General features: G+C 38.3%; 1 protein-coding gene across 1 annotated transcript; it reads left to right on the top strand.

The window, feature by feature from the left end:
• Positions 1 to 11605: 11605 nt before the first annotated feature.
• LOC135256510 (claudin-1-like) lies at positions 11606 to 15941 on the top strand. The gene is made up of 4 exons (XM_064338332.1): positions 11606 to 12077; positions 13145 to 13309; positions 13474 to 13558; positions 14102 to 15941. Exons 1-4 carry the CDS (start codon positions 11855 to 11857, stop codon positions 14256 to 14258), a joined length of 630 nt encoding a protein of 209 aa, XP_064194402.1. The 5' UTR covers positions 11606 to 11854; the 3' UTR covers positions 14259 to 15941.
• Positions 15942 to 16173: the final 232 nt, after the last annotated feature.

Here is a 16173-nt window from a genome sequence, read left to right as displayed (position 1 = left end):
ATTTCATCATACAGTTGCATCCTGTGGTTTGCAATTTATGTGTAACTTGTTCTGTTTTCTGAGATCAGAAATTCTGGAAAATACCATGGAACAAATTAATGTGTTGTCACATTAAGATCACACTTTCTATGTGATCTCAGATACCTTAAAAATCACTACACATGCTGTAGCTTTTTATTATTTATAAGGACCAGTCATTGATCAACTTTATTATTTTTTATATAATTTTAATTGATTCAATAATTCTTTATATATACATCATACATCTATTTATAGAAAAAAAAAACAACATAAAACAGTATTTATAAGACAGGACTGTGACAGCATCTATCAATAATAATATATCTATATTTGTTCGAGTTACTCCAATCATTCATGGGGATAGTACATTATAAAACAAAAATGTTAGAACTTAATTGAAATGTTCAATTGATGGACTTTTTAGAGCTTCTCAAAGGAATATGTGTTTTCAGAGACAGTGAATTTTTTAAATAAAATGATATGCATATATGAATAGACATGACTTTCACTGTGCCAGATTTTTTATTAATAACACAGTAATTTATTTGCTGTATCTCGTATCTAAGCAAACCAATTAAAGTAATTTGGGGTAAATGCCACAAAATATTACAATGGCCATTGATGGTAAGTCAAAAAAATAAAATCTGCCCATTTGTTTCCAGAATGTTCTGGTATAATTGAATATTATTTCACGGTGTGCTATGTGTCATTCTATGATGTGTGTGTGCCATGGAAATGTCAGCGAAGTGCTCAAAGAAACCTATGAACCTATGGCTACTGTGGTTCTGCCTTTCCCGCATTACCACGCCAAAAGCTGATGTACACGGGAATTATAACCACCTACAATCGGCCAGCTTGTACGTCGAACAGAGTCAGTATTCTGGTCGTCTGCCTGCTGCTTCCAACTGCTCACGCTACCAGAAACAATGACTGAAATGCACGTGCACATCTCAGGCAACGTTTCCAGCCGAGTGGGCAGCTGCGTTGAATCAAACGGCACGAGACGACATCCATTCATAAATATCATGCATTTATAAATGATTAAAATACCATTATATGTTGCGAGGCTTCAATGTATATGTATATCTCCTTCCATACAGCCCTTCCCTCGTAACATTGCAGCTACAGTACATGTACGAACACTCCGTGCAAGGCGTGTCAGCATATTATTCAATAAGCTACTGGTTCAGGAATGCGTGGTTGTGACAGCTGCTATACAGCCCTTTTTGATAGTGGAAAGAGAGGTTGCAGAAGTACACCAGTGGCATAAAACCAGTTTGACCAGTGGGAATCCTTGGAGTGGGTCCAACTTGCTGTAGTGAGAACAATAAAGTGTTAAAATCAAATTATTTGCCTTGTAAAAAAGAAACAGACGTTACATGCTGTAAGCAAAATAGCCATACCACTGCTGAAGCTGTATGCTTTGGAGGTCTACAAAGACTTTGTATCACATTTAATTAGTCTTTTTTTTGCAGCAGTGGTATCTTTAGATCACGCACGTGGAAAAAGTTAATCTCAGTTACTTTGTTAGCTGCTGTAAATAACGAATGTTATCACACCACACTAACGTTGTAGTGTTATGTTTGCAGTTTAGCAATGCGGGCACAGTAACAATTTAGTTTCACGACGTTGTAGTGGATGATCATAGACATGTATTTCTGCGTAAAGTGTGCACGTTTCCAATGTATAAAAATAAATTTAATGTTAAATACCTCATATTTTGGAAGCCACAACATAGGCTTAAAGCGGATATTATTTCACCAAGTTTCTTACCACGCCACGCAATGCGTCCGGTAACAACAAATATTGTACACGAATTAAACACGCAGAAAATGTGTTGGTCTAACAAGCTGGCAGCTGTGTACTTACCTGTAGCAGGACAGGTTGATTGTGCACGCGCACAGGTCCTTTACGCAGACAGTCTTGAGTCTTGAGTCGTGGGTTAAAAAATAGGGAGAGAAAGCTACACACCCAACGTCAGTGAAACTTGTCGAGTATTCCCTATTAAACACATAAAGTGCACTATCTCGAAACTTCTGGACACCATTGTGGAAGCTGTCCTGTCAGGCAATCGATGGCTTGCTCTCTCTGCTGCACTGGATCCAAACTCTAGTTTTAATTCACCGGATTTACATGTTTCTTCTCCGACTGATAAGCCTGGGGCACCGTCAAGAAAAACCGGTATAGGAGGTTGTAGAAAACATGCAATGCAAGGCTCTTAACCCTCAACAATGACTATACGTAAAGCATTTTTACCTGAAGAAACTTTGGGGTACCGTAAATATCACCAGAGTTTTATGAGGAGTAATTGCTGTTAGTTTTAGTTTGTAAAGTTTGCATGTAGCATACATGTAATGTAACTGAAGATGAGCGGTGCTTGTGCAATCAACATCACAGCAGACAGTGTTGTCCATTATAATTATTGGTTCTGATTATTCATAATGTCCCACATCTTCTGCTTAATATGTACAAAATACAATGTACCAAAATATAAATCGTGATAAGTTACCTATAATGCAGTGGGCCCCCAGAATTTCATTGGGGGCCCATTGTAAGCTTGGTATCTCTGTGAAGCAGAATAAGGAAGATCAGTGGTCCTTGCCTCCCACACTATACTGTTTGATTTATCTAATGTAGATCTCTTCAGATTTCACAAATAGAACTGTTCTCAAACACAACCATTTATATGACTGTGAACAAAGGTAACATTTGGGTTCCACTTTAATGCAAAATGACCTGTGGTGATATAGCTTCTCCTTAAACTTTGTTTTATTTTTGTTATTTGTTTTGTCAGGGTACTTGCTGGTGCATTGACTGAAGTGGATGCTACTTGCCTATGGACATACGGCCAGTATGGGTTCAGTAAGGAAAGAGGCTTCTGTAAAATCAGCCCTAAAGATTGCCACAGAAACAGGTTGAGCCTGATTGAAGCAGGCATAGGTGAGTATGGGAGACTGTGCACGTCTGCAGTGTGATAATAGATTCACTGTCTCCTTCAGCAAATGAAAACAACAAGGAAGCACTGCACAGCCTCTCCCCTACTTTTAGGTTCAATTTTAGGTTGTAAGATTAGTATATAGGTTCCTGTAATTAAAAAAAAATGCATGCTTTATTTCATCATAATATAAACTCTGTTTATAAATAGTACATTTGATGAAATTGTACACAACAATGAACAATGTACTGGCTTCAGTCTGTCTTAAATGGAGGGCTCGGGTATACATTGACCACCGATGGCATAACCATAGTGGGACTGGGGTAAAGCAGAACACACGATTGCTCAGTGGAACAGTGGAGTGAAGGCTTTAGCATTAGAAAAAAAAGAAAGGATTCCCATCCCCCAGTGCAGAAGTGCACAGGCTGTTTGGCCCTGGGCACTGTTCACTCTGTCCCACAGGAATGACAGCGGACTGGTTTGAGCTTGGCACTCGAGGCTGTAGGTGCACACACAGAGGAGGCAAACGCATATGAAAACTAACAGCTATCTGAATGCGAGGCCTAATATATTCAGAACCTGTATTTTCATAAATGCTGCCTATTCCATGAAATACGTGCTGCTTTGACACCAGCAGGAAAAAATGCACCAACAGAATTTTCATACCTGCACAAAATTACATAGTTTCAGTTGGCAGTTTTAAATATAAATATACTGAAATGAAAATGAGATTTCTAGTACAATAAAGTCTTAGACAACGATAGATCTTGATAATGTTTTAGATAATATCTGGATTTTGAGTTACTTGTGAAAATGTCCATAATTTCCTGTGCATCATTTCATTTAACACACTTCCTGTAGATATTACACTTTTTGCTTTTTACTGCATGAAAATGTCCAGTCATATCAATGAATCTATATTTTTTGGTCATGAGATATATAGCCTTTGTAAAACATAACGGGATAGTGAGATCTGGTATTGAAGAAAAGCTTATCCCAGGATTTCTCCAACACCAGCATCTGTGTCATGTGTCCATGTGGTCTATATTTGATGTTGAAGTCAATATAAAATTTAACTCAATATTAATGGTGCAAAAGTACTATGGCGCATTACTCAATAATCCTCTAATTGATATGACCTCAACCCTAAAGGGTATCTGAGAGTGAATGTTTAAAGTTCTCAATGTTCTTTTTTTCACCTACCGACTTGAAGTACCCCTCCAGATGTATTTTTAAAACCTTAAAAAAATATCCTATATTGAATAATAATTAGTTTAGTATGGTTTTTTCACCAAAGATATTCAATAAACTAAAATGGCTTGGTAATAGCAGCCATACCACCATGCACCCTGCTACTGCCGAATGGCTGAAGCTAAGCAAGTGTGGGCTTGGTTAGTACTTGGGAGACCACCAGGGAATACTGAATTTCTGCTGGAAGTGGTGTTGGTGGGCCAGCAGGGGGCAATCTTCCCTCTGGTCAAATAAACCCCAATGCCCCAGTGGAGTGATGGGGACACTGTACTGTAGGAGATGCCGTCTTTCGGATGAGATGTTAAACCAAGGTCCTGACTCACTGTGGTCACTAAAGATCTCCATGACACTTGTCGCAAAGAGGAGGGTGTTCCCCGGAGTCCTGGCTAAATTCCCAATCTGGCTCTCTCCAACTTGCCACCTAATCATCCCCTGATTTAATTGGCTAAAAAATGTTCTCTCCCTCTCCATCTTAGCTAATGTGTGTTGAGCATTCTGGCGCAAAATGGCTGCCGTGCATCACCCAGGTGGGTGCTACACATTGATCATGGGTGAGTGGAGTTCCCACTCATCACTGTAAAGCACTTTGAGCGTTCGGAAAAGTGCTATATAAATGCAAGGATTCAGTCATTCATTCAACATCTCTACACATTTACCCTCATTGAGAATGCCAGAATCTATGAATATGTAGATTGGCAACACTTGCTGCTGTGATCCTGGGATACACAGTATACACAGTAGGCACGACATCCAGATTCAAAATCAATTTCTTCACAAAATCCATCGACTTCTGCATAACATTCTCAAAGCAGTCGTCTGTGAAATGTGTGCTACAAACACAGATTCCCTCTATGCTGTCAGGCCCAACTATGCAATTTTTACAAATAAATTCCACCCATTTTTATTATAAAATGGGCTCCTTTGGTAACGAGCGGAACATTACATTACATTACCTTTATTTGGCAGATTATTTTATCCAAAGCGATGTACAGCAAGTGCGACGAACTGAGTTCCTACCTCAGGATTGCTTCCTAAAACTGCGCAGTCTGTCATGTTCAACACACCAACTGTCACAATAATGTCACTCACTAGTCAGCTTTCTGTGTGGTAAGGTTTCAGTTTACCAGTAATTTGCATATCTTTGCATGGTGGACCATGATAGGTTTGATATATTTGTGAAATCACAAATATTGAATATCTTTTATGTTCTGGACGTACGTGTACGTTCCCGACTGAGATTTCAGGGAAGTATGGAGAAGCTCTGTCTAGAGTGGAAGAATGTGAAAAAGGCACTCTGGTGAAAAACAGTTCAGCACAAAAATAAACCTATGTAGTGACTAGTGAGAGTCTTGCTTCCAAGAGGAGTTAACAATAAATAAAAAAACACATTTTTTTGTGGAGGGAGTCTTTAAAACAGTCAGGCATTGGCATTCTCACTGATGTGACTGGACATTAAGAGCTTTAGTCCTTCAACTGAAACATCATTTGTGACATCATTAAGACCACGGATGAGACTTAGCTAGGTGATTTTGTGGACAAAATGTCATGAGGAAATAAAAATGTAGATATGTACAGATATAAAATTGGAATACTTAATAGCACATTTTGTATATTTACATTGTCTGACCATCACAGTTTATACTGAACTGGCCAGGTATCTACTGCTTTCGATAAGAAATGTGCAGGTTCTGCAGTGTTGAGTCAAGCATGGAGCAATGACATTGAAAACCATTAACAGCCAGCTGTGTTAACTCTTGGATTTGGAAAATGAATTGTGGATCAGTTTTACTAGAGGTTTTACCAGTAAATCCACACATCATTGATCAACATCCTCAATGATATCCATGGTAAGCTTACCAAGTCAAGAACACCACCAATGTCTCAAACAAGAATCAGATTCTTTGCTTATATTGACCTCTAGTGGTCAAATGTTGTTACTTTGCCTATTTTTGTGGAACAGTCATATTCAGAAAAGGCTCAGGCTCTGAGAGATAGCCCTGGTCATGCCAGAAACTCTGCTGTTTTCCCTCATACCATGAGTGAGTAGATGGGCAATATGTAAGGCTTATAAATGAACTTGCATGTAGAATATGTGGAAACAATTGGCTTCATCTCTGCAGGGGAAAAGTGTATTACATTACATTATAATCACTTAGCTGTCCATAAAGTGGAGAACGTCAGCGTCAGTCTCAGGAATAAAAAAATGCAATAACACCAAGAAGGCACAAAAGGCCCAATTATAATTAATAAGTAAGAAAGCAACGTTAACCCAATGCTAACAACTATTTGTATATTAACAAAGGAAAGCACTGTGAGACAGATCTTATACAGCTATACCTATAACATTATGCCAAAAGGAAACCCAGAGAAAGAAAGACTTGAAGCTGGCCATAGCTCTTCAAGCTACTTGTGCATTAGTCCCCTCTGACAATGCACCATGCACCTACAGGTTTCTATTTGAATGGTGCTTACTTTAAATCTCTGATAGACCTAGATTGGAGACCTGACACAACATTCTTTCTACTACTTTTGTAACCCTGGCCCTGGGATGACTCTGTGTTTACTGGTTTTCCTTCCAATTGAGCTCTAAATTACATTGCTTGCATTTAATAAAACACCCAATTAAACAGTTAATTGGGTGTGACTGAAATAAAAATGAGTTTGTGCAGCATGACCTCAGGAGCATGGGATGGAGACATTGCTTTTACAGGCCAACCAGTTGCTTCTCAGATCTGCCACCAGAGGTCAGTGTTTTCAAAGTGATTTTATTGTCATTGTGACTGCAACAGCAAACCCTGAAGGTTTGAACAAATAAAACCTCTGATCATGATAGAACCTGCTGTAGTCTGACACTTGAGTTTCGGTGGAGTGAATTTCACATGATTTCAGCTGTTACTAAAGCCCTAGAGACATGCTTTTCATTGGACGTTCCACGTGGATCTTTTTACTGTTTCAGAGTATTTACTTAATTCATTAATAGTACCTTAATACAAGGTAGTTTACATACTGTTGCTTAGTTGCCCCCGTTTTGTGGGGGTTGTTCATATGGAAGTCCATCGTCAGAAAGTGTGCAATGTTTTTAAATTATCCCTGGACTTAACCTCCCATCAGTATCTATGTGAAATATTGTGCAATACTGCACCAATGAAACTCCCCCTTGGTTTGGACCATGAACAGTTGATCACAGTATTTCGTAGTCATAACATATGTGTGGCAATACGTATTGTAGGCATTGTCATAACTAGCTATGAGGACGCTGAGGTCCAGATCTCTGTAATTTATTGGGTTTTCCCATGAAATGCTCCCCTGATTATGAAATTTCAATTTGCTCTGATAATACGGTGGCTCCACTCCCTGCCCAATCGCTGATTGGTAGTCAGGTTTGATGATTGTCAACACACGCCCTGGTTGTGTGGCTGACTTCGACTTTTTCTTTCTTTTTTTTTTTTGTTGTTGGTTGTGAAAAACAGAGCAGTTTCTGCATTTGAAATAGGTGTAGTATACATGTTCTGCAGTGTTTTGTTTTGTCATTGTAAAGGAGCCTCATGTCTCATGTTTGTAATATGGATCTCACAAAAATTTTGACCCTGGTTACAGCCCTGATTGCCCATCATGTGGTTAAGAACCTCTAGCTCAATAAAATATTTAACCTTTGATATCATTGTCCAACATCCATTACACCCTGTTAAATACTGAGTGTGTAACATACTTGCCATTATATGGATCTGTGTAAAACTGGCACAAATGTTGAATAATCTCATCAGTTATTAATTACATTGAAAACATTTTTCAGTTTTTTTTTAACATTCCAATTTGGGAAACCTTGATGCAGTCCCCTTCAGTTATAAGAAATTGCTGTCACCTTGCCAAGTGCAAACAACAGAATGCTAAACATTTAAAAATACAGAAAAGAGTACCGACTGTGAAAGGAAGGGATTGGAAGTGCTGTGTATTAGAAATTAGGAAGCTAGTAATATTGCAAATGACAAAATTTGTATATCAGATACTTCATACATATAACATTATATAACTGTGGTTATGGTTTTAATGTAACATTCTAAAAAATGCACAAAGTGTATTTTACATGTTGTACTGTACATTCCATAATCTCTGATTTAATGATCCACATATTTTGAATATATTATTGTATATAATATATTCATCAGTTTAAATAATAATCAAATATAGTTCCTTCACACAAGGGAATATTAACCCAAGATCAACTGCAATGTAACCCTGCCTGCACAATGTCCACAGAAGGACTTCCTGTCATAATGAAGTGAAGCCAGCCAATCAGATACAGGAATAAAAGAAATAACATCTGCATCTACACCGTTATTATGCAATTTACCTTTTATGGTATTGTTTGCATCTTTGTGAGGGCATTTGTAATGACCAGCACACATTCCATGAGCTGTACATGTGCCAAAAACAGCATTTTCACCCAGGCTGCACTCCTTAAATTAAACCTGCTGTGGATGCCCAGGCTATTATGAGATTTGATTCATTCCAAGTCTTTTACATTAAAAAGCCACAAGTTCATAATCAACATCACTGGGACAAATGTAAACCTGAAACAGTCCACTGGTAAGAACCCACTAACTGAAAAACAACAGTGTTCAGTGCTGTTTAACCACTCTATTTTACTATTGTTGCACCCTTCAGGAACAGCGCGGTTCCCTTGCTGTTATTCCTCAGTGTTGCTATAGCTCCCCCCTATCATTGAGGCAGCTTTGTCTCATCCCCCCATCTCCACATTCTCTGGCTCTTACTCAGCGGCTGTGCAGGTAGAGGCATATCCCACTCGTTTCAGTGTGGGGGAGGTGAACTGAGAAAAGGCGGGCATCTGAAAGCACAGGGCACGGTGTTTTTATAGTATTACTGCAGCTGTAGTCACACTGCTGCCCATAAAATGTCATGGTGAAATTAGGGTGGAATTAAAAAAAGACTGTGGTGTGTGGCATGAAGTGCCAGAATTTGAAGTTTAGGTGTTAATGAATTAAAAAACTTCCAGTGTTTTTGCTGGTAGGGGGCTACAATTTGTTGAAGGTAAGACACCATGTTAAAAAGTATTGGATACGAATTGGAAATCCATTGATGAAATCAAGTCCATTTATTAGATTTCATTTTAAATAGCCCCCAGACATGAATTCTACACATCTTTTTAAGAGCAATTCAATCAGCTCCATGGACATGTGGTTTCAAAAAAGAGCACTGTGTCAATGCGTTTGTGTGTGCATGTATTTGTTACTGTGTGCGTGTTGTTTTTTGAAAGGGGGGTTAGTTTCACCAATGAGTCACAGCGTGCTGAAGCAAAGAAAGACCAAGGTGGGTAGTTCATGCTGGGGCTCGTCAGTGGAAAGAACTCTGTCTGTACATCTGAGGTCAGAATTATCTCAAGCTCTCAAATGCTACAGTGCAGTTCTTACAAGTGTTGACTATGTTTCTTAAATCAAGAATGGGGAAAATAGTTAAAATACTTATTAAAAACAGGAATATATTAATAAAAAAGTGAATTTAAAGTATTTATGAAAAGTATTTATTCATGTCTATGAATAAAACCATTATTCATAGACATGGGCTGAAATAAGGGATGATAATTTTAAAAAGTATAAAAGGTAAAAGAAGGCTGTTCCTGCGAATTTAAGTTTGATTTGCTCGCTTCCACATATTCAATCCCAGCTCATTATACATAATGAGTCAGCAGGGCTGAAAGTGTGTTGTCCATAGACATTGCTGAAATAGGCCGGTACACTCCAAAATGTGTTTGCTTTTCCTCTTTAAGCAGTAATGAGTCATTGACTCCTAAATAGGGATGAATCTTACTTTCTGTTGTCTATGTCTGTGTCCATGAAATGAACTGCACTGGTGTGGTGAAGAAACATCATATGGCTAACAATATCACATGTCCTCTCTTGTCGTACCATTATAGGAGCTTTAAAGAAGAAATGTTAACTGAAATTTGGGGGAAAATATGGGCAGGGGTGATATCTCTCTCCCAATGTTATTGTTCAACCTTTGGAATAATAGGTCCTTTATTCTTGTGTGAAGCAATTGCCATAGATCTGAATATTTATTCGTTTAAAAATTTTTTAATTTTTATTTTATTTTTTAGGTTGTTTCACAGGTATTCTGAGCCATTGAAAGCACCTCCAGTGTATTATGTTCTGTGATACCAAAGTAGTAATTAGGAAGGCAGTAATTCACTCTCATTACAGTTTGTGGTGTGCTCCATTTGCAATCCTCCAAGAAGTAAATGCAATGACACCATACAGCTGCTTGATGGCCATGATGTCATATTCCCTTAGGTCCATGTTTCCTCCATTTTTTCAAAACCAGTGTGTAAATACAACTATGTTTTGTAAGAGAAAAAAAACAGTTTTCTTTAAAGAACATTTGATAATGATTTTGCTGGTAACTTATATTATTTGCAAATGTTTATTATAGTTAGCGGTACTTAAACTGCATATATTTAACCTTAGGTGCACTGTTGAACGAGATTTCAACAATGTTTGTCCAAACACATGTACCAATGTGTGTCCAGAATATATTTTCTGAAACTACAGAACCCACACTGCATTTCACCAAGCTAGCAAACTGAGACCTAACTGTTCTAAAGACAAAAAGTGATGCATCAGAAGGTAGTAGGCCAGATATAGAATGCCATCTATGAATCCTAAGAGGTCCTCGGTTCTGGAATGTAGCAGTATTAAGCTGCTATGTTATCAAGACTGTCACAGAAAATTCCAGGAATTTTCATTTCCAGGAAACTACCATTTTCCTGGCCTTCTTTCCAGTCTGCAGAACACACAGCCTCATCCCAGTTGGGTGTTGAGACTAATTCTGTATTCAACTGGCTCTGTCACTCTCTTTGCTTTAATTATGTTTACTGGCCAGTGATCCAATCTTGATAAAAATTTTTTTTTTTTTTAAACAGCATAGAGGAAGCCAGGAAATTGTTTTCCTGTCCTCATTATCTGAATGTACGTGTGGGCTGAAAAATGGGCCTGTGTTTATAAGAAAGATAAGGATGCCTAACAATATTTACTGGCCTATAAACACTTACTCTCCAGACAAGGACTTGTAGTGCAGAATTTGCAGTAGCTTTTCTGAATAATCATATCTTCATATGAAAAAAGGTGAAATGGTTAACGCACAATTAACAGATTTATTTCGCTCAGAAACAGTAAATATTAATAAGTTTTGGTTTCAGGGTATCAGTTAATAGACTATGACGCAAATTAATGGACCAATAGCGTGTGACTATTACTCACAATCCCTATGTTCATTATCGTAGGTGTGCTGTAAATGTGACGTCATTCGTCCTTTTGGTCCTAAAAATTTAGAGATACAGTGGTTAGGGTTATTCATGTCATCCTGTAGCAGAAACCACCAGGGGGAGATCCGGCGTATTCCCTTGCCTGCTTAAATTTGGGTTGAGTCTCACAGCATCCTCATTCAGGTGGAACTGCGAGAGACTCAGTAGTACAGAGCAGAACAGAGTTTTTGTCAAGGAAGTTTACAACCAGAATTTCTTTTAAACTTTTTCAACTTTCAAAAGTTCTGACCATATATATATTTTTGTGGGACAGCGTATTTCTCTTTCGCGTTTAGGCTTTATAAAATATTGTTTTCGGCCTTGGGACAATGGCAAACTCAGGAATACAGCTCCTTGGCTTTACGCTGGCTTTCATAGGCTTCATTGGGTTGATAGCATCCACAGCCATGCCCGAGTGGAAAGCCTCTTCGTTCTCGGGGGACAACATTGTGACAGCGGTAGCGATGTACGAAGGGCTCTGGATGTCGTGTGTTTCTCAGAGTACCGGGCAGATACAATGTAAAGCGTTCGACTCTCTCCTCGAGCTTCCGAGTAAGTATGAAACAAAAACCGTCGATATTGCTGTTTTCAATATTTTTTTCTGTTTTCGACTGCACACGATGAACATTTAAATCTACCATACTGTACCATATTTAACTGTATCATACTGTACCATAAACCATTGATCTGTGAATCCGTATGGTTTATGCTGCTGTACAGGTTAGTTTGTCACATTTTTGTATGTACATATAAACAATATTTGGTCTCATTTAAAATCTTAAAATATTTATATTGAAATGTATTGTGAAAAAATTGCATAGATATTTTCTTGTTACGTTGGAAATGAATAAGAAAATTGGTTTCATATCAGAATTATAATAGTAGCCTATTTCAAGGGCATGCTCTATGAAGTGTTTTAAGCCTGAAGCATTGAATGAAAAACAACCATAGTAAATTGCATAGCCTGAGATAAAGCCTACGACTCGGCAGGCCTGTCCTACATGTACGTACACGTTTAGGGAATGCCTAGACAGCACAAGCACAGTGGAATTAAAAATGTACTCCCTAAAGCTATAGTTTAGAGGGCCACACCCATAAGAACATTTAACCCCCCTCCCCCTCACCTTTTTTCTTAAAAAAAATAAATATATTAATGGTTATGTATATGATTGCCCGACTATCACACACTATATATATATATATATATATAGTCCAAAAAAAGTACATCAAAAAAAGTAAATCAGGTTTTTAGAAAAAAAGAGACAAAGAAAAGCATAGAAGAGGACAACTGGAACGACTTGGCCTCACTCTTCTCTTTTTGATAAAAAAATTATAAACGTATGTGCTTATTCTGCTTCACAAGTATTGTATGAAGCATTCAGCTGTGATTATTATGTTATTTATGAGCTTACTTTCTATCCTGAATAACTTAATGTTGAGTATACTGTACAAATAACTCATTTTAACTGCTGGAAATTAAGAATGTGATGTTAGAGGCGTACAAGAGCAGATTGTCAACCAAGCATTTTTTAAAAAGTTGCGATTTTAGAGAGTTGGGAGACTACAGCGTGGTGCATCATGGGACTGACCTTTCTTTTTTTTTTCACTCTGTCCCTCAGCGGAAACTCAAGCCACCAGAGCCCTGATGATCGTGGGCATCGTCCTGTCGTTTATCTCCGTAATGGTGGCCATGGTGGGCATGCAGTGCACCACCTGCCTAGAGAACGACGCGCAGCAGAAGGCCAAAGTGGCCTTGGCCGGAGGCATCTGCTTCATCATCGCAGGTAAGAGAGCGTTTCCTGCTCCGCACACAGTACAGGAAACCGCTCAGCATTAGTTCAGCTCTGACAGAGATCACGCAAACCCAGTACAGAGCAGATACTAAATCACGTTTTTATTGGAACGGAGTGCAAAGTATTTTAACACAGATTCTTTGGTGATTTTACAGGTCTCGCCGCTCTGGTAGCAACCTCCTGGTATGGGAACAGAATTACTGCTAATTTCTACAACCCCTTCACACCAACAAATGGCAGGTATGTTCTACGAAGTGTGAGACAGTCACCTGTGCCCTGTTATGTCAGAGCATAGAGGGAGAGGTGCAACACTCTGTATGCACCAGTACGGTCACTCTCAACCTTCTGTTTGCTGCCATTACATTGGCTCATGGCTTTCCCATGCTTGGGCTTGAACTGTTGAATCCATTCTTAACCAAGCAGTTAACATGTTCCTTCATGAACGCAAGAATATGCATTATGCAAATACCCTGAAAGTCACGCCTACTTTTTTTGTTTAATTGCACACAATCAGGATGAGCCAATAAAGTTTAGCAAAAGTGTAGGAAGTGTTAATATATGGGGTACTCCAAAGTTTAGCATTTTAGGGGAATGCTGATAGAAAGAGAACTAGTCATTAAGCAAATGCTATTAAGCTGTGCATTGGTAGGCCTTGGGATGAAAAGAATACAGTACAAGAACAAGTTTCAAAATCTCTGTAGGAAGCTCTATAATACCTGTTTATTATATTAAAATGCCAATGTGAAGTCCATCCAGTGGTATTCACCGGTGTTGCGTTTGCAGGTACGAGTTTGGGAATGCCCTGTTCGTGGGCTGGGGTGCAGCCGCCCTCTCAATTCTGGGAGGTGCCTTCCTGTGCTGTAACTGCATGGGGGGCTCGTCGGGACCGGCACGGAACTACCCAAAGACGGCCAGCAGACCAGGGAAAGACTATGTGTAAAGATGAAAGGTACACTAGTGGACGTGACCACTATTCCTAGCCCTGCAGCTGCAGCCGGAGCTCGAAGAGGGTGTCTAGTAGCAGAGTGTCTGGTCTGCTTGTTTATATTGTAATGCTTTGCTTGAAGTGGGTCAAATAATGGCCATAAGCCTGTCGTAAAAATACATAAATGACGTGAACAGCTTATATCATTTAACAAAAGGTTGGAAAGAATGTTATGGGAAGTACTGCATTGTTCCAATAATGCCATGAAACTATTTGTTGTACACTATATGGCCAAAAGTATCTGGACACCCCTTGGTCTGGGGCTGTTTTTCATGGTTTTGGCTAAGCCCCTTAGTTCCAGTAAAGGCAAATCTTAATGCTACAGCAAACCATCACATTCTAGATGATTCTGTGCTTCCCCAACAGCATGGGGAAGTCCCATTCCTGTTTCAGCATGACAATGTCCCTGGGCACACAGCGAGGTGCATATAGAAGGTCCATATGGTTTTGTCAAGAATGGTGTGGAAGAACTTGACTGGCCCTCACAGAACCCTGACCTCAAACCCATATCAAACATCTTTGGGATCAATTAGAAAGCTAACTGTGAGCCAGGCCTAATCACCCAATCATTGTCCGGCCTTACTAATGCTCTTCTGGCTGAATGGAAGCAAATCCCTGCAGCAATGCTCCAACATCTAGTATAAAGCCTTCCCAGAAGAGTTGAGGTTGTTATAGCAGCAAAGGGTGGACCAACTCCATATTAATACCCATAATTTTGGATGAGATGTTGAATGTCAGGTGTCCACATACTTTTGGTTATGTTTTTTATAAGCTGGTTGAAATGTGCATGTATCCTTATGACAATTGTTATGATGCCACTGAGATTTTTTAATTTTTATTGAGATTTTATGGATGCAATGCAAGTACTTCAAAAATAGCATCATTATTAGTTTTTTTGGCTAATGCATCCTGTTAAACTTTCCATTCAAATATACTTTCAGAATCATTCATCTCATTTTTTTGTAAATAGTAAAAAGGTTCAAGATATATAGATATATATATATAGTGCACCAACAAAAACACATAGTCCATTGGCATGTGTTCTACTTTTTCATTTAAGCTGAAATATCCCACCCTTTTCTTTAATCAAACAGTTTTCACCATAGGACCCCGTAGGTTCATAAAGCAAACTAAAATAATATTATTTGGCAATAAAGTTTATTCGAAAGAGATTTTTGAGTTTTTGCAAAGGATCAATATACTACACAATAAGGTTGGCATTAATTCATTCTGATCCTCTGAATACTTTCAGTTGACAAGGAAAAGTGAAGAATGAACTAATAATAAGACATCTATGGCCATTATTAGGTGCTCTTGAACATGAATTGGTAATGCCACAGGGTTTTTATTACATTTTAAATGTTTATATGTATATTTTTGAAGTTATTTTTGCAGTATTGTATGATGTAATTTGTTGTTACTAACTTGTGTAATTCAGTACTTGAATCAAAATTAATCCCATCATGTTTTCTGTTGAAACCAAAATGTAATTGTGATGGGGTCAGATTTGAGATTTCACTGCCTTTTTGTTTTGATTTTGTTACATAGCCTTGCATTTTTTTGTACATTCTGAAAAAATATGAAACAATATTTGTAATGAACACAACTGTAAAAAAATAAATAAAAAAGAGAAACATACCATTTTCCCATTTATTTATTTAAATTATATGGTGTACACATTGTTATTTGGGTGGAAAATATTTTAACTACCTGGGGGTGTCATCATTATAAGTGAAACTGGACATTTTTTTAAATTTTGATACCATGGTGATCAATGGTCTGCATCACAAAGCAGGGTTACAGAGTTAGCTGGATAACTGCACAGAGTAAAACCCAGAACCCTCCCAAATCTGGGACATGGACTGGAGTA

This window comes from Anguilla rostrata, chromosome 6, assembly GCF_018555375.3.
Source record: "Anguilla rostrata isolate EN2019 chromosome 6, ASM1855537v3, whole genome shotgun sequence".
NCBI lineage: Eukaryota > Metazoa > Chordata > Actinopteri > Anguilliformes > Anguillidae > Anguilla > Anguilla rostrata.
The sequence above is the reverse complement of the archived record's forward strand: the minus strand, read 5'-3'. Positions and strand labels throughout refer to the sequence as shown.

Bases quoted from the DNA above. Each gene is read 5' to 3' on its own strand.
- LOC135256510 (XM_064338332.1), top strand. From the start codon at position 11,855: ATGGCAAACTCAGGAATACAGCTCCTTGGCTTTACGCTGGCTTTCATA. The intron at 12,078-13,144 runs GTAAGTATGAAA...TCTGTCCCTCAG, and splicing joins CTCTCTCCTCGAGCTTCCGA to CGGAAACTCAAGCCACCAGA. The intron at 13,310-13,473 runs GTAAGAGAGCGT...GTGATTTTACAG, and splicing joins CATCTGCTTCATCATCGCAG to GTCTCGCCGCTCTGGTAGCA.